General features: G+C 50.3%; 1 protein-coding gene across 2 annotated transcripts in view; it reads left to right on the top strand.

Moving 5' to 3' along the window:
- The window catches only part of PMEPA1 (prostate transmembrane protein, androgen induced 1), a 47,008-nt gene that overhangs the window by 12,175 nt on the left and 16,800 nt on the right, over nt 1-18,033 (top strand). Inside the window, exon 2 of one of the 2 annotated variants that reach the window (XM_086474818.1) lies at nt 4,448-4,486. The exons of the other annotated variant lie outside the window; for it this stretch is intronic. Coding sequence (XP_086330944.1) covers nt 4,448-4,486 — 39 coding nt within the window. The remainder of the gene's footprint in view (nt 1-4,447; nt 4,487-18,033) is intronic. 2 annotated transcript variants of the gene reach the window in all.

The following is an 18,033-nucleotide window of genomic DNA, read 5'->3' as shown; positions in this document are numbered from 1 at the left end:
GAGGAAGTGGAGGGTATCGTGTTTTGACCTTGCATCCTCATATTAATCCAGATAGTCTTTCCTGTTTCTATATTTAAAGCCTTTCTGCTCTTCTGTCTGGAGAGACAAAGTGTTGGCTCTCATGGGTAAAGATTGGCCCATCCTCCTTTGGAAAGCTGGTTCCCCAAGTATCTTTTCTCTATAGAAAACAAGTCTCCTCCAAAGCCTGTTGCCAGGAATTGGAAGAATGATTTTTTTAATTTGGTATATCCTCAATCAGTTAGGACTTAGAGCTGGTTTTCTTTCTAGCTTACTAAAGGTCTTGCAAGGATGAAAAAACTCTGTTGCTTTCCTGAGTTTCTTAGCCAACACATGGAAGCCAAGCCTGGCACTGTGAGACAGGGCAGAAAAAGCTGAGATAGGATTTGCTGCTTCTTTGAAACTATCCCTTTTTAATTGTCCAAACAGCGTTTCAAAGAAAATCTCTGCTCTTCTCTATCTTCTTCCAGCATTATAATTCTATCTAATCACTTTTCTTTCTCAGAAAGAATAGGGCATGATTTTTTTTTTTTTTTTTTTTCAGGAGGAGGAAGGAATAAATTCCAGATGTTGCTGGGATACACTTTTTGCCTGTGTTTAATGTTTAGTGGGTTTCAGTAAATAGGCTGTGAGAGGTGGGGTTGATGTTTTTATTCCAGGACGAATCCTCTACAATAAATCCCATCTGACGACAGCGGGGGAGCGTATCTTGGGTGTGACTTGGTGCAGTAGGAGCTGATCCTGGCTTTCCTGCCGTGCAGAAAGGCATCAAAGGCTGCAGCTGGCCCCGAGTGTTCCTTTGGGGTCTTTGCCCTTGGTCCTTCAGGGTATTCACCCTCCCCTTCCCACCTTGCTGCTGAGCTCCAGCTCCATGAGGAGAAACACTGTGAGGGGGGCCGGGCCTCTGGCATGGGAATGGGCACTTCTGCTCTAGACAGACTCTGTGCTTTTTTTGGGAGCAGCTCTGATCTGCGGGCAGCCCTGGAGAGGGGCGGGCTGCCATGTCCTGCGTGCCATCCCACATGGGATGCCCAGTTTAGCAGGACTCTACTGGCTGTGCCGCTGGCAAGCCAGGTGGTTTTGGTGCTGGTGTTGCAGCCCAGCGAAGAGCATCTGTGTGCCCTGCACCACCGTGTGAGGCCAGATGCAGGAACTGGGCTCTGGGGCTGGGTAGGGCTCTTCCCTCCTCCCACAGCGAAGACTTGTCTTTTCAGTGCATGCAATGCTTCTACCTGCTTTTGGAGCTGCCTTGCAGACTAAACCAAAAATCATTTTCCAGCATGTGTTGCATACCGGCGTTGTGGGACAATGGCAGCTCCATTCCTTCTTTCATGTTTTCACCTGTTTAGACTAAGTACATCTTTGTTTTGCTGGCAGCCTATTTGGTTGCACAAACAGTGTAAGACAAAACCACTAGCAGGTGTTGGACCAGCCAGTATAATTACTGGTTCTTGCTGCTGCTGCTGGTAGGCAGACAGCGTGAGCCACCCTTCACATGGAGTCGTCTGGCATGACTGTGGCTGCAGAAGGGCTCTGGGCACCGATCCACAGGGAATATGCGCCGACTGCTCAGCCATGCCGGTATCTCTTCCCTGCTGCCGATTGCATAAATAAAAAGTTTGGCATATATGGAGGAAGGGAGGGGAGCTGAGTGTGGCTCTGGTGAAGTTTAAAGAACTGACCTTAAGTGCCAATTCTCATTTGCATTTAAAAAGTTGGCAAAATGCGTGGCTAAACCAAAAGGCCAAATGTGAGCACGTGAGGGCGAGCTCGGAGAGAGGTGAGAAGCAGCGTCCTGAAATCCTGCCTGACTTCAGAGGGTTCAGGCTTGCTTCTCCCACACATCCCAGGCCATTGCCAAAACATCTTGGGTGAGACATGTGACGGGGCGACGTGCCCGTGTGTGCACAGGGTGTCGTGCCTGGGCTGTGCACCGCGCCGCCGTGCTGAACCGCGGCGGGGGCATTGCCTGTGCCGCGGAGCAGGCTGGGGGGGAGGGCTGCTGCTTTCTAACTTTTGGAAGTTTAACCGCAGAACAACTCATCCCGATCCAGCTAGCTGCAGGCACGGAGGCTCTTTTTCTCAGCCTTTACCTTTCCCTTGGCCTCCCACCCCTTTTGGGCCTCCACTTTTTTTCAGTTTCTAACTTTATTGTGGCCTCCTGTCTTTTTTCTACTTCCAATTTTTTGCAGCCTCTACTTTTCCCTTTTGGGCCTCCCACCCCTTTTGGGCCTCCCACCCCTTTTGGGCCTCCCACCCCTTTTGGGCCTCCACTTTTCCTTCAGCCTCCCACTACTTTTAGACCTCTGACCCCTTTTTGGCTTCTATTTTTTTCTCAGCCTCTACTTTTGTTTCAGCCTCCCACCTCTTTTCAACCTCTCACTGCTTTTGGGCCTTCCACCCCTTTTCTGCCTCCACTATTTGGCAGCCTCTACTTTTCCGTTGCCCCCCCACCTCTTTTTGGCCCTCTTACCCATTTTGAGCCTCCTGCCTCTTTTCAGCCTTCACTTTTTCTCAACCTCCACTTTTCAATTGGCCTCCCACCCCGTTTTTCCTTCCCACCCATTTTTGGTCTCCACTTATTCTCAGCCTTTACTTTTTCCTTGGCTTGTTATCTGTTTTTGGCCTCTCACCTCTTTTCGGTGTCCACTTTTTCTCAGCCTCTGCTTTTCCCTTTTGGGCCCCCCACCCCTTTTTTGGCCTCCCACTCTTTTTTTTTTTTTTTTTTTTTTCAGCCACCACTCTTCTTTTGGCCTTTCTCTCCTTTTCAGCCTTCCACCCCTTTTCAGGCTCTGTGCAGCGAGCTGGCTGCGGAGGAAGAGGAGGTCACAGCTTGTTGCCACACGTTGGTGTTTGGCTCGGCAGAATTCCTTTCTTTTTTTTCCCCATCATGATCAATGTCAGTGCCACTTCCAGCACGGTGGAATGTACATGTGCATGGAGGCACTCGGCTGCCCGTGTGAATGCAAGCGACGCTGCGTGTTTGCACGGTCAGTTTTGAATGCCTCCTGCACGCGAAGCATTGATTTGCCGTACGTCTGAACTCGTTCCTCTAAATCAGCCTGACTTAAAATCAGTGAGCTGACTCCAAGCCTGTGGTTCCCCAGCTATTTAGCTGCTGCAGTAATTTGCAGGGAGTCTCTGACCCTTAATCTTTTCCTGGGGTGAAATAGTTGCTTATCTCTGTCATCTCAGGTGCATAGAAAGTAACTTTTTAAAGCTTTATTTGGGAGGAATGATGTGTTAATATAACCCCTTGAACCTCCCAGCCTGCTGTCCTGCACTTGTACCTGCAGCTGTCGCGGCAGGAGCAGGCGGTGTGGGCGCCCGAGGTGTAGCAGCCTTGGCTTGGTGTGTCTGGCTGGGAGCCTCCCTTGCTCTCGGGTTAAAGACCACTTTTATAGGTCAGTAGGACTCCTTTGGCATCAGACTGTGGCAAGTACTAATTAGCGCCAATTAACCGTTATCAGTGACAGACAGTTCTTATGGGCTTCATTAAAAAAAAAAAAAAAAAAGTCCTGCACACAGATTTTCTCTGGTGAAATCCCCTGCGGGGCTGCAGAGCGCTCGCCCAGCCTGCGGTGGCTCGCAGCTCGTCAGGCGCTGCGGTGGTGCTGGTGGGGTCAGGCGGGGGAACCGTGTCCCGTCATCCCGTCAGTTGTGCAGGTAGTAATGCACTGCTCTCCGACGGGTGAGAGAGAAGTCCTGAGTTGTTTTTTTTTATTCCAGACCTTTTGCTGCTTTGTTCCTCACTTGAAAATAATCTGCTGCGGCGTTGCATCTGGGGTTTTGTGCAAGATTTTGCTGTGGGTCTTCCTCTTCAGCACCCCACATGCTCTGCCCCCCAGCTGGGGGTGGGTGTCACAAAACCTTGAGCTTTCACCGAGGCTCAGCGGCACATGGGGCTTGGCTACGTGTGTTTGCAGAGGAGACAGCATAGACAAACAGCTCGCTGCCACCTTGAAGCACACAGTGCTACCTGGGGCCACAGACAAGTGGTCTGGCACTGTTGGATGTGTCAGGAGGGTCTCTGGGGTGGGCTGAATGATCCCAAAAACTTTGCAAACCTTTGTAAGGCTTTGGCATGTCATCAGGCGAGTTGGCCACAAGTGCTGGAGGAGAGTGGTCCTGGGCAAGCCCATCAGTAGCATGGCTGGAGGGGAACAGGACCACATGCTGTAGCTTCTGGTGTAGGAAAAGTATGTGGGGTCATTACCGGGAGTGGTGAGACCTGGCTTGTAGTGCTTTTTGGTACTCCTGGCTAGTGCAGAGGTGGTAGGCTTGGGTGCAGATGTCAACCATGGTTGGCTACAGGGGAGCTCTTCAAGGGTGAGTCCCCAAGAGGGGAGCTGGGGTGTGTGTTGCAGCCGGTTGGAGGTGGCTCCCATCACTGACGGATGCTTTCTGTTTTTCTTTCAAATGTCTCCAGGCACTGAATGTTTAGGTCGCACCTTTCCAGGTAAACTGGGTAAGTGAAGTATTTCAAGAGTTGCCAAGATCTAATTACGAAGGCTGATTGCATGATTGCAGCTGCTGTACTATAAACACCCTGGTTACTCATTTGACGAAACGGGTGGTACGTTGCCTTGCCCTGAGAGCAGCAGGTACCTGCTGTTTGGGATGCAGGGGGGATGCTGTGGTGTCTTCAGAGGCTGATTGTGCAAATACGGTATTTTTTATCTATCAATAGCTGGCTGCACTTTGGTAATCCTGGATGGGATTTTTTCCTCTGCTGTTCAATGTAGAAACATCTTCAAAAGCTGAATGTCATTTTACTCTTCCGTTTGCCCTTACTCTGGCAAACTAATGAGCAGCATTACATTGAGGAAAAAAACCTTTCACTGTACTTAACGAAAGTAGTTTGACAACCTGAATCTTTTTAAGTCATGGCATGTTGGACTTCTGTTGAGTGTGGCAGGAGCTGCCGATGTTCAGGACAGACAAAACCAGGTGTCGGCAGCCCTGTTGAAGCAGCCTGCTAGATTTGAGCTGAACCTGTTTGCTGGTTTAATTCTAACATTGATGGGTCTCTCTCTATTTAGAATTGAGTTTATGAGAGTATCTCAAAAGTAAGGCGTCTGCTCAAGTGTAAAAGCCTGCTGGGGAAGAACCAACTTAAAGTGTTAACAAGTCGTGAATAAATTATTTTAATAAATGGCTGATCAATCGTTATAGAGCCTGGGAAGTCGATAGAGCTTATGACCTTGGTTTATAACCACAGTCGGATCTTTAGCATGTTTATAATCATTCATTAGGCTTTTATTAAGTGTCTATTAATAAAAGTCATAATCTAAAATAAGACAAAAAAGAATTATTTCAGTTACTTTATTTTGAACCTGATGGCACAATTTGGTTGCACAGCAAACTAGTCCTTGCTTACACAAAAAAGCTGTAAGACACCACCGGTCCCACCAGCAGCGTTACTGTGGTGCAAACATCAGGCAGGGGAACGACAGGAGCCTGAAGCAGCTGGTGCATGCAGGGCAGATGCAGTCCTGGTGTTGGGACACTCATGCCAGTCCATAGGGAAACTGTCCTGCAGCAATCAATGATTTATTTATATTTGTTTTATATTAATGCCTTAAATAACAGATTTCAGCAGCTAAGTGGGGTGGGCGGAGGGAGCCCCAGTGTCATGCTGCCCTGAGCAGCGTAGCTCGGGGCATTTTCACTCTAGGAAAAGGTGTTTGCTGTGGCTTGACTGGTGTAAAACTTGCACCTGGTTTCCTTGTCCTGTGATGTAGGAAAGCATGTGAGCAGGGATGTGTTCTAGCTGTGCTGCTCTTCCTGCTTTCCTTGGTCTTCCCTGTCCCATTTTGTGTGTATGTTTGTGCCCCAGGGAGGGAGGCAAAGATGCAAGTGAAAACATGCGGTTTTCTTAGAATATAAATAACAGAAAATTAAATACATTTTTGTTGTTGTTGTAGAGTTGTTCCCTGCAGACTCCAGTTGCTTGCTCCTTTGCCACAGTCTTGTACTTTTTGAGTGTTTTTAATCTTACTAGATGGACACTACTTGGAGTATGGTGTGGGACGCTTTAGTGATCTTGCTGCTAGCTTAATCGTGTGCCCAGCGAGGAGCTGTGTTTGCAGATACTGGTCCATGCCCAGAAAGTCTCCCCAGGCTTCTGAAAGCTGTTGTCTGCCAGACATGGCTGCCTCTATCGGATGGCTTTTTGCCTCGCCTTTGTTGTCTGGGTCCTCGTCTGCCACTACAGCCTGGGCCAGCATTGCCAGACATTGTCACCTCCACCAACCGCTTCTTCCCGGAGCGCCCTGGTGCTGCCTGTGGAGGCAGGACCCTCGAGGAGAGATGCCTGTGCCCATCCCCGTGCCTCCTGGGCTAAAGTCCTGCACGTGGCGGGTCAAAACACAACCACTGGGCAGGGAGCACCTGAGACTGGCTCAAGGGAGGTTTAGCTTTCATTGGGTTTTTTTCTTGTGTTTTTAAACTGTTCCACCGTCTTCCTGGTAACTGCTGGATGTCTCTGGTGTGGATGCCAGACTCTTGAATTTCTGTAAATGACTTGTGGATCTCTCTCGCCTGTTGAGAGGGGATTAGTTCAGCTGAGCCACAGCCTCTGCCTGGAGCTGTGCACTGGGCACAGTCAGGTGCTGCCGTCCTCCCCATGGGGAGCAAAAAGCCACGCTGCAATTTCTGCTGGGTTTTGCATTGGCTCTTCTGCTTCTCACAGAGGGTGGCTGGGAATGGGTATGGAGAGTGAAGAGGAGATGCCCTCACCAAGGAGCCACTCATCTGATTTAGGAGGAGATGCAGTCCTCGAACCCTTTAAAATCAAAGGGCGGGGTGGAGGGTTTGCATAAAACAAAATTCACAAGGCAAAATATGTAACTAGATGAAAATTTGTAGTCTACTGATTTCTTAGAGGTTTCAGTGAATTCTGTCCGAGTGGACAAACAGACCTCCCCTGGTTCCCAGAAGTTGGGTCATGCTCTGTATTCGCTGCAATGCTCCCCGGTGAAAATGCTCATATGCATTGTTCTTTATTTTATTGTTGTGGGCTTGGGCATGGTGTTATATTAGTCTGAATGGGTTTGTTTCCATAGCTGCATACTGCTGATAAAATCCCAGTGTAGGATCTCTCAGTCTCCCTGTGCATGTGTACCAAAAATAAATCACACGCGCTTGTCAGAAGATGAGCTGCTGCCACAGCAGGTGCCAAGCTGCGAGGAAGTTTAGGCTGGACCTCGCTGAGACCACGCAGGTGTGTGGCATCTTGCCCCGGTGCCACCACGCAGCCTCCTGCTGCAGCTCCCAGCTCTGCCGGTGGCGTTGGTGCCTGAGTGGCCCTGGGGACCTGGAGCACCTGGGGAGGAATTGCTGCAGGAGGGATGATGTTTTAGAAATGGGGTAGGAAGTGACGGAGACAGGGGGAGAAGAAACTCCTTGTCCCTCACCTTTTTTTCAGGTAGAAAGGTACGGATGTGATCGGGTGTGTTGGTGAAGGATTGGCATCAGGTGGCTACCAGGATAATAAAACCCCTCTCTTGCTCTGAAGTCAGTCACCATCAGCTGTCAATATTTCACCTCTCATCAGAATGGGGTGGGATTTTAATAGATATATAAACTATCTCAGCTGCTGGGGCTGTTTTTTGCTTGGCTTCAGGTTATAACTCCAAAGGTCCAGCCTGGGGGTGGCAAAAGGATGGAGGGTCTCCTGCAGCTGGCTGAGGCAGCTGCTGGTTGTGCCCAGGGTTGCAGGTCCCATGTGTTCCTGGGCCAGTGAGTGCTGCTGATGCCCAGGGTGTTACCACACCAGTGCCACCGCATCTGTGCGTTTGGGTCCCTTTGGTTTCACCATCTGCCCAGCTGGGTTGGAGCACGTCTTCTTAGAAACCACGTTTTCTGCCAGAAGTAGTTATCTTTCCTTTGGGAAGAGTGAAACTAATGATTTCGGTTTCCCCAGAAGTTCTGATCTGCAGGCTGGTGTGTTTTGGTGCAGGAGCAGCCCCGCTGTCTGCTGGGAGCACGGGGGGCAGGTGCTGCTCCCACTGCCTGCGGTGGCATGGGGGCATGGCCAAGGGCATGGCTGGACGTGAGAGCACCCTGGGGAAAACCTTGGCCTGATGGTGTGTGGGGGCAGCTGGCCAGGAGCGCTTCCCCTCGCGCTTTGCCAGGAGTGTCCTTGAACCCCCGGCTGCCCTCTCTCCTTTAATGCATCTTTTTAAGTACTGGGTAATAGTGTTTTCTTTCTGGCAGAGATGAAGGAGGGCTTTTTAATAGGTCTTTTGTTTTCTCTTCGTGCAGTTCCCTGGCAGTAAACTGCCATTAGCTCTAGCATTTGTTTAGGGTATTTGTATTTTTATATGTGGGGACCTACAATGCTGAGAAGCCAAGGGGCTTGTCGAGGGTCACACAAGAAATACGTGGTAGAGCTGGGACTCAGCTTCAGCTTTACTGACTGTTGAGCTGATCTCTAAGCTTGGCAGAGAGGGAACATCTTGGTTTGTCCCCTTTTAACTGAGACAGACGGGAAAGCAGAAAATAAAGGCTCCATGGAAGGAAGTATTTGGTTGGTTTTTCTTTTTTTTTGCTCTCTGCTGTTGGCTCCTGCATGGAGCTGGAATTGTGGAATGGTTGCATTTGGGAGTGTAAGGATGGTATGTGTGAAATACACAGAGGCAAAGGGAAACCCGGGGCCAGTCAGGCTTGGAAGTCCAATGAGCTCCTTCATCTCCACTGGGTCCAGCTGTGCAGGGAACTGGGAGCTGCCCTGAGAGCTGCTGCTAAACCCTGTGCCGGCGAGGAAGGGTGGGCTGCGCGTGGCCTCCCTCCCTCAATAACGTGGCGCGTTTTGGGGGCGATGCCCGCCGATGGCTGCAGCTGGGGTTTGCATCGCTGCTCTTGCCCCGCAGCGCCTGTGTGCCTGCCTTGTCTGAGGCAGCCCCTGTGTGCTGGCAGCACAATACTCGCCTTCACTCGCTGTCAGACTGGAGGTCTAGACGCTCTCCCTGCCTTTTGTTGTCAGGGTCACAGGTTAGGGAGTGTTCCCAGCTCCTTTTTCCTCCGCTGGTCAGGAATCCTTCCCAGAGCTGAGCACTCCACTCGGGACTGCAGTGAGGACCCCTCCGGAGGGAGTCACCCCTCTACCCAAACACACTTAGACTGAAAATTATCGTGGCAGCTCCCAAAAAGAAATGTGCTTTTGAAATGCAGTCGGGATCACCCCCACTCCAGTTCTTGGAGGCACAGATGCTCAGCTGACACCAGCTAAATAGAAACCTTTTAGCCCTTGCCAGTAAGTCTAGAGCAAACTGCCAAAAAGCATCGAGGACCAAGATACAAAACGAAGTCAGGCCTGAGCAAAGTACTTACAAATGAAGGATGGAACTGATGTGCTCTGTCTCTTGATTTTTAGCACATGAGATGCTTCAGTCTCGGGGTTTTGTTAAAATACAATGGAGGAATTTTAAAGATTTTCAGCAGATACAAAGCAAGTCAGTACCCTAGCAACAAAGGAAGGGTTTTTTCCCTTAATGCAGATTTTTTTGACATGAAGCATTTGTGAAATTTCCCCCCCTCCCCTCCTTTGAATCAAAAATGAATTTTACCGAAGGAGACACTTTCAATAGCTTTTAGACAGATTTAGAGATGGGACTCGAACCCTTGATGTGCATCTGCTTGTTCCCCCAGACCACCCTGGCTGGCGGAGTGTTCCCGCAGCTTCAGCCTTCACCTGGCCTGGAGGGTGCCTTTGTGCTGCTGCTTAGGAGAGCAGCCCCTTGCCTGAGGGGGTACAGTTCAATAAATAAGTTGGTAACAAGTTTCTTGCATGGTTTCTTCCTTTTTTTTTTTCCTCTCTTCCTGGCAAGAAGATGTAACAAAAAATTGGCAGGTTTATACTTTTTATTATTGAATTAAAATCTATTACATAATACAGTAAGCCAAAATCTGAAATTGCTATTAGTGCTCTTGGTGAAGTGAAATGCTTTTGGATCTGGCTCACTTCTGTGTTGTGTGTGTATATGCGTGTGTATTATGTGTGAAGAATGAGTGTATGAAGCTCAAACAGAGGTTTTAAATAGAAATAACACTGGCAGCTCTTTCTCTGTGAATCCAAGGCTATTATGTGTCTGGCTCTCGCCAACATGAATTGCAGAGGAAGTTCATGTAAACTCCATGGCTGATTTGACAGCTGCACAACCGTGGCAGGTTCGAAGCCTGGGTGCTGTTGAGCCAAAGCGATGACATTTTTTCTGTGTCTGGTGATTTACCTCTTTGCAGAGGGTGATGGAGGACTGAGGGAGCCTGTTTCCCACCACAGTCCTGGTACCCGCGGTGCTGGTGCGGGAATGGGCACGAGGTGTTGGGCGGTGGTAGCATCTGCTCCTGCCCCGCCAGGGTTTGGTGCTTCCCCATCTTACCGAGGGCTCGTGATTGCTGAAAGCGGCGACAGCACAGGCGTGTGGGGTGACTGCAGCCGAGTGTTCATCGGGGACCTCGTTTTATCCGTATGGCAAAACCCAAAAGTTGCAGGCAGGTCAAGGCTGGGCAGGGTGTCAGCCACCCGCTGCCCTCCCGGGACAGCAGGGCGGCTGCAGAGCTCTGCTCCATGCATCCGTGGAGGGGCTGCGCTGTAGAGCCTGGTGGGTCGGGTGGTGTCAGGCCCCTCCAGCACCACATCTGCAGCTCCTGCGGGCAAACCTGCGCTTTTTGCCCCCTTGGGAATCCTCGTGCAGCGTGGGGAGCAAAGTGCACCTGTATGCACTGTGGCAGCGGGAACAATTTGGTGTTAATGCCTCTGTGAACCCACAATGCACTGAATGATGCTGCTTGTATGGGGGGAAATAATGTTAAATTAAACTCTCCCTAAGAGACAAAAAGCATCCAGCCCCATTCTTTACTGCTCATTTTAGTAATTTCTTCCAGATAACCTACACATCTGTGTCAGTGCAATTAAAGCAGAAATTCTGTCTAATGAACAGTTGTAGCCCTTGGGCTATTGCGGAATGAACAGTGAAGTTGGAAACAGTCTTATTAAAATAATAATTAAGAAACAAGGGTGGGGAGACAGAGGGAGGTGCAAACGAGGTGGTGGTGGGATGCTATAGGGTGAGGAGCAGAGACTGCAGTCAGCCCGGTTTTGAACTTCCAGGGGTGACGCCCCACCGTGACCCCCCCATAGAAGTGACTGAACGGTGTGGTTGGACCCGAGGCTGGGCACACCCCAGTCCCCCTCCCTTGCCAGGGGCATCTGGTCATGCCATGTCACGACAGAACAGTCTTTAAAGGCCCGTCGTGCACTTTTAACAAAGTGGCTGCCGGTGGGGTAGCTGTAGGCCTGCGGGGCCTTGCTCCATCGTGGGCAGCGTTGGCCGTCCTGTTAAGCCAGATCAGCCATTCTGCATAGATATTTTGGGGGGTTTTGTTTCCAACAGCTGATAAAGCTCAGGAAGGGAGGAGAATGTTTCTCGTGCTAGACAGGATTATATCTTGTTTTGCTTTTTCCAGAAAACTGTCCTTTCTCAGTAAAAAACCATACTGAGCACACCCATATAGTTTGCTTTAACTTTTATTTCTCTCTTGCTCTCCTGAGGACAGCGACTGCCCAGGCTGGACTGTGTCAGTGGTGGAGACTGGCCAGTTTTATCTGATGTGAGATAGTTTATTCTTTTGCTTTTAAGTAAATTTTAAAAATTCCTTTTCAACGTTAACCCTTGGACTTTTAATAGTGTCTCTCTGCAAGTCATCATTTTATATCAATAAATTAATTAATACTTGGAGCTGGCTTTTTCAAACTTCATACACTTGTATTTAGAAATGCATGTGCTGCAGAAAGCTAGTGACATCTCTGATTAACAAAATGAAAAAAAAAAAAGCAAATGCTGTAAAAAAAAAAGGGGGGGGGGGCAAACAAATCCCGCTGGAATGATACATTGGAATGAATTTAGTGGGATTTATATCTATGAGCTGTGGGGTTTTTGTGGTTTTTTTCTTTTGAAACGGTTGTGAACCAGAGTGATTACTTATCATTTTCATTTTAACTCCATCTGACAAATCGTTTTAGATGGAGAAAGCAATACTGCATCTTTAAATGGCTACTCTGTCAGCGCATCTTGCAGGGCTTTAAATGCCCTTTGTTATCGCAGTCTAGACAGGACGCAGGCGGAATATTTGATATAAGGCAAAGATTTGACAAGGTTGAATTAATTTACTGGCTTATTTAAAACTGAATTTCAAAACATTTTTCCTTACAAACTTGTCTTTCTCTCTCTATCCTATTTTTTTTTGTCCGAAGTTAGTACAGTATGTTTCAACTGTTTAGACTGGGAGAGGAGACATTAGCTTACTGCAGCCTGCAGTACTTTAATTGCCCTTTTTATGACTGTCTAGACATCATGCAGATGCATGTTTGTGGTGAGAAGACATTTCCCCCTCTGGTTATACGATAGTCTGAAACCTTTACATTGCCTATCTCCTTACCCCCTCTGTCTTGGAATGTGCTTTACTCCCTCCATCTCTGTAAATCACTTTTTTACACACACCCCCCCCCCCCCCCCCCCCGTTTTAATTTTTGAAGGACACTTCAGTCCCCCTTTCTCTGTTCTTTTCCGCATGCCCATTTGCAAATGCTAGTGCTTCCTGGGGGAGTAAAGGTACGGGCAGCGAAGGGCTCCCGGAGCCCAGCAGCCGGCCGGGCGGCAGGAGCCGCAGCTGCGGGACGCCGCGGTGCCCGGCGCGCTCCGGTGCGGGCCCTGCAGCGCTCCGCGGGTGTAGCCGTGCGTGCGGACGGCTGTGTGTGTGTTTGGGCTCCCCTCGCCATGCGGGCACAGCCTTGCCGGCCAGGTTTAAGAATGAAAATAACAGCAAGGTTTGAATGGGTTCGGAGTTTTAGTTATGCAAATCGGATGCATTAATTAACCCCGTTGCTATGGCTACCGCGTTATTGTTAAATGCAGTGAAAAGGGGACAGGCTGTGTCCGTGGATAATCCTCCCCTCCGCGCTCGTCCCCGTCCTCCCGAAGCCCTGGCCCCGGGGCCGGGCAGCTGCCGCTCTCCCCGCGGGGCCCGCCCGTCCGCCGCCGGGCATCCCTCGGGCAGGTGGCCGGTGGCCCGCGGAGCCGCCGTGAAAAGCCGGGCTAGAAACCGCCTCTGTGGAGAGGACGGGCGAGCCGGGGGGCTCCTCGCCCCCGCGGCCTCTCCCCTCCAGCCGCCCCCGAAAGCCATTGTCGGGGCTGACCTCTCGGGTCGGCGTTCCGCCGCCGCCCCGTGTCATCAATCTGCCGTCTGGGGGCTGCCCGGGGACGGGACGGGGGTGCTGGGGACAATGGGGCGGGCTGGAGGGACGCAGATGTGCCAGGGGATGGGGACTGGGGTGGGGAGGCACGGCTCGTCCCGCCGCGGCCGGGCGAGGGGCAGGCCTGGGAACGCAGCCCCGGTCCCGACCCCGAGACCCGTCTCGGCTGAGCCGGCGCTGCCGGGTGTTGGGTGGGAGAACAGCTTCGCCTGTGGTGCGTGCTTCAAAACTCACAAAGGCACAACCCTACGACAAAACTTAGACTCTCCAGCATGTCTGCTGTAGGAGTTAAAACCTTTCCCAGGCTGTTGCTGCAGCTGAGGTGGAAGTAAATTTATTACCTTTAATTTTGTCAGATTTGGGGCGTTTTTACTCACCTCCCCCATTCACTCTGCTGCGTGTGTATATAAATAAAAATTTTTTTCACATCTCTGTGTGAGAGTATGCACATGCATTCGCTCCCATCTGGTGGTGTTCAGACCAGTTCAAAAACCGAACTTGACTATTGCAGTGACCAAATGCAGTGCGTGTGTCTGGGCATTTGCATGCGTTTTGCATATTTCTTTCCTGCAGTGCATGATTATGTCTGTACCTTAAGATTGTCCTTGTTCCATGGGAGTAATTTACCTTGTGAAAGGTCACTCCTTTCGTAAGCAAAAGCTGCAAAATGATACAGACAATAATGGCGCTTCAGAGGAGGCAGAGAAGGGTGAGGCGTCCTGCTGATCAGCCCTGGACAGGGCTGAGGAAATCCGGTCGCAGTTTCAGCCCTGTCATGACCTGTGTGGCCTTGGCCAACTTGCTCAATCCGTGTTTCGACACCCGTCTGCGAGCCGCGCGTTGGGGCAGCCCCTGTGGCACTGCTGCCCGGGGGCACGTGTCCTGGAGCCCCCAGGGGAGCTGCAGCACCATGACCTCGGGACGGGGGCATGGCGGGGTCCCCGGCACGGTTTCTGAATGCCGATGGGCTCCTCAGGGCTGCACCAGCTTGATGCAGCGAGGTGGTGTTGGAGGAGCCATGCTGATTCACACAGGAAAAACACCAGAGGAGCAGAGGTTCCCCGGCCACAGCTCGTGGTGTTTTGTAGATTCTCTGCGCCTCCATCACAGCCCTGAGCCGGGCGCTGGGTGTGAGTTGACGGGTGTTGTGCTTGTGGCAGGGAGGCACGGGCATTGCTGCTTGTCCCTTTGCCTCTCTCGGGGCGCCCCTGCCTGAGCGCTGGTCCCACAGGACTTGCCAGGCACTGTGCCAGGGGTCGGGTGCTGGCACGGGGGGCACCTGAGCCGCAGCTGGCTCTGGCGGGACCGTGGCCGAACATGTTTGGAATTGGCCGATGAATGGTTTTCCCAGGAATAAGTGGAAATGGAAACTTTCTAGAGGACAGCCAGGGTGGAGGAAGTGGAAGGGGATGGCTTTTTACCGTGGAGGGAGACCTGGTAAAACCCAGTATTCAGCCTGGAGATACTGTGGTCCGTGCTGATGACAGCCGTAAACCTCCATCTCCGCACCCGTGTGCCATCACTGCTGGCTGCTTTGTGGTGGAGCGTCCCACACAGCAGGAAAGCCTGTGCCATCTCACCGCTTTGCAGGTGAGGAGAACACTTTGCTGCTGCCCTCCTTTCAGTGCGCGCAGCAAAGGCAGCATACTGGATCCTCGTGACCTGCAGAGTTAAAGTGGCTTTGTTTTGATGGGCCTGGTGACTAGCGAAACACATATTCCTTGGTGTCTCTGCAGCAGCAGGAGGAGGGAGCAGGCTATGGCACTGCTCGCAGTGGTTGGTGGCACGTTCCGGGTGACATGGTGCAGGCGTCTGTGGCTGACTGTGAAGCTGCAGGTGCCCCGTCAGCGTGAGGCAGCTCTGTTGCGGCAGGAGACAGGGCTCAAACGAAGTTGGAATTGGAAACCAAATCCCTGTAATTGCTGTTAGCTTTCTGGAGGGGTGGCAAAGCCCTCCCTGGATGGAGCACTTGCTCTCTTGGAGCGTCTGCGACTGGCAATTTGTCTGTCGAAACAGATGTGGGCAGCGACAAACATCTATTTCTATAACTAGAAACAAATTTGGTAATTGCCTCTTTCAACAGGACTTGCTCAAGCAGGAAATGAAATTCCTAAATGGCAGTTAGCAAAAGTATTTATAGCTAAGTTCATAAATGAGATGTGCTTTCCTTTGTCATGAGTTTCTGCTGGGTGGAAGGAAAAAAAATCTCTCTGGTAGCAAGCCACATATTGATCAGGAGTGTTTCCAGGGTATACGAAAATACTTATTTATTAATGTGTTTATTTTTACTAGCTGTAGAAATACCCCTGACAAACAAAACCTCTTTGATCTTTCAGGGTCAGCTGGCAGTATTGTGTACTGTGTTTTTTCACTCATTTTTTGGTAGATTTTCTTTTTCTGGTTCATGCTGTTTATGATTGCAAATGGTGAACTCTTGTTCCTGTGTCCCTCTCTGGATTGTCATGTTCAAGGGGGTGGGTGATGTGCTGCCTCGCCCCTGCCCCAGACATTGTTCAGGCCTGACACCATCGTGCTGCCTCTTGGGGAGCAGGAGGTACTCTGGTTGTTCTCAGCTTGGTGGGGACCATGAGCCTTGCTCAGCGTTTTCTAGTGAGCAAGCAAATTTACCTATCTTTTAAGTCCAAAATCAAAATTACTTTGTTCTTTTAATCCAGTTTAGCTATCCTTACCCTTGGGAGTAACTTCAAAAGCAACACACTCCTTCCAGTCGTCTCAGTAGGCTGGGATCAGGCTTACTGTGCATAAAATACGTTGTCTCAAAATCCTGTAAAAAGGGAGGGTGAGAGTAATAGGCACAAAAAGGGAGAGAAGGGCTTGGCGTATGCAAGATTTTACAGTCTGAGTGTCCCAAAGAACCTCGTTAGTTCTCATTGCTCTGAGGGAGCTGGTTAATGTCTTTAGGAGTTTCTCTAAACAAGTCTCCAGCTGACAGGTCTCTGCTTACAGCCAGGAGGTGTTCCAGCTGAAAGAGCTGCTGACCCCAGCTCTCACGTTAGCAATTTCCATGTAAAAGCTGAGTGCTGCCGTGCCGATCCTGCCTTTCTGGCCCTTGAATGCAGGTCCCGCTCCTCGCAGCTGCCATTGTGGCCGTGCTAGCTTGGGAAGGTCACCTTTTTAAAACGGGCACAGTGGTGGGATTGGGACAGTTACTGTGTTTGAAGAGCAAAAAAGTTTTCTGAGGCCTGACCAGTCTGATAGTTCTGTGGCTATAAGCATGAAATGGGCCATTTCCTTTAAAACAAACAAAAAAAGGGGGTGGGGGTGCAGGATGAGGCCATCATTTGCCAGTGACTCAGAGGATGTGATGCTTGATTACCTGGGGTGACAAACGAAGAAAACGAACTATATTAAATGCACAGTTGTGGCCCAAGGATTGACACTATGAATATGACTTCTTGGGGCCACATCGCCCATTTTCCAGCAATGTTTTTTCTCAAAGTGGATCCTTTTCTGAGTCCCACTTGCTCTCTGTCCTCCTGCCCCATTCTCGGCCTGCCATCCCCAGCTCGCACGGCGTTATTTCTGCTTGCTACATCAGAACCGGCCATGTTGTATCTGGGAGTGCAATTTGGCTGTTAACTGTACGGATGATGCATGAAGTGGGACCAAATCGAATGGGCTCCTCCCAGCTGTCCTGCCTGTTGTCACAGGCCTGATCCTGCTCTCTTTGGTGCCTCGGTGTTGCTGCTGCAGCTCCAGCTTTCAAGATGCTGCAGTTTAGTGCCAGCAGTGGCAATATCAGGATCATATTCTGTATCTATCTCCAGGACTTCCCGTGCTGCCTTGTAAACAAATACAATTGTTGGCAATCTGATGGGCCCTTCGTATGTGGTTCTATGGAGGTATTATTTAGAAGATAAGTGTAGCAGATGCTAATACATGAATATTGTAGTAATGAATTTTCCTGGTCTGATTGTTTCTAAGATGACCTAACAGATGAGTGATGGAGGGCAAGTAATCTGCCATATGAAGTTCTTTGTTCTTTCATCTCTTCTTCCTCGTCCACGGTCTCTGAGAGGGAGAACATTGGTGTCTTTAACGAGTGCAGCCCAGCATCTGGTGGATGAAACGGCCTCTGTAAACCAGGAGCAGTGTTCAGTGCTGCACCCTCTCTGGCAGCCTTTGGATTCCAGCTGTTGCCTGGAGCTGTTTTGGTTCTTGCTTAGATTAGAGCAGTTCAAATGTAATGTTTAACATAATGGGCATGTCCCTTTTCCAAGCAGGGCTGGGAAGGATGCGCCAGGGCAGAACTGCTTGCACGGGGCTGTGTGGCTGCTGTGCCAGGGTATTTTCCTCCGTGTCTCATGTGTGAACAGGGGAGGGCGAGGGGCTGTGTTCAGACATGGTCCCAGCGCTGACCCTGCTGCCTCTCCTGTGCAGAGTCCGAGCCCCCGCAGCGGTGCACTGAGGAGTTGTGAGCTTGTTCCCTACTAAAATCATAGCTCGAAAGGGTGACTAGATTCAGATGGCTTTTCTCAAATTCACATTCTTTAGCCTTGAGTAGAAAAAATGAGGTCCACTCTGGCTACATTGCTTAACCTGCATCCTTTTACAGAGGCTTTGATGAGCATCTGGCATAACGATTGCACTTTGGCTGGAGTCGATTCCATTGAGTTTAACCCTCGGGTCCTTCCAGGGAGCCACATGCTGCTCCAAAGTGTGCCCAAATTTTGCTGTAACATCTAGCCCTGCTCTCTGAAAGCATGCTCGCAGCCAACAGACAGAAGTGCAAGCTC

The sequence above is a fragment of the Leptosomus discolor genome, chromosome 17, assembly GCF_034619465.1.
Source record: "Leptosomus discolor isolate bLepDis1 chromosome 17, bLepDis1.hap2, whole genome shotgun sequence".
Taxonomy (NCBI): Eukaryota; Metazoa; Chordata; class Aves; order Leptosomiformes; family Leptosomidae; genus Leptosomus; species Leptosomus discolor.
This window is presented reverse-complemented; position numbering and strand designations above follow the sequence as displayed.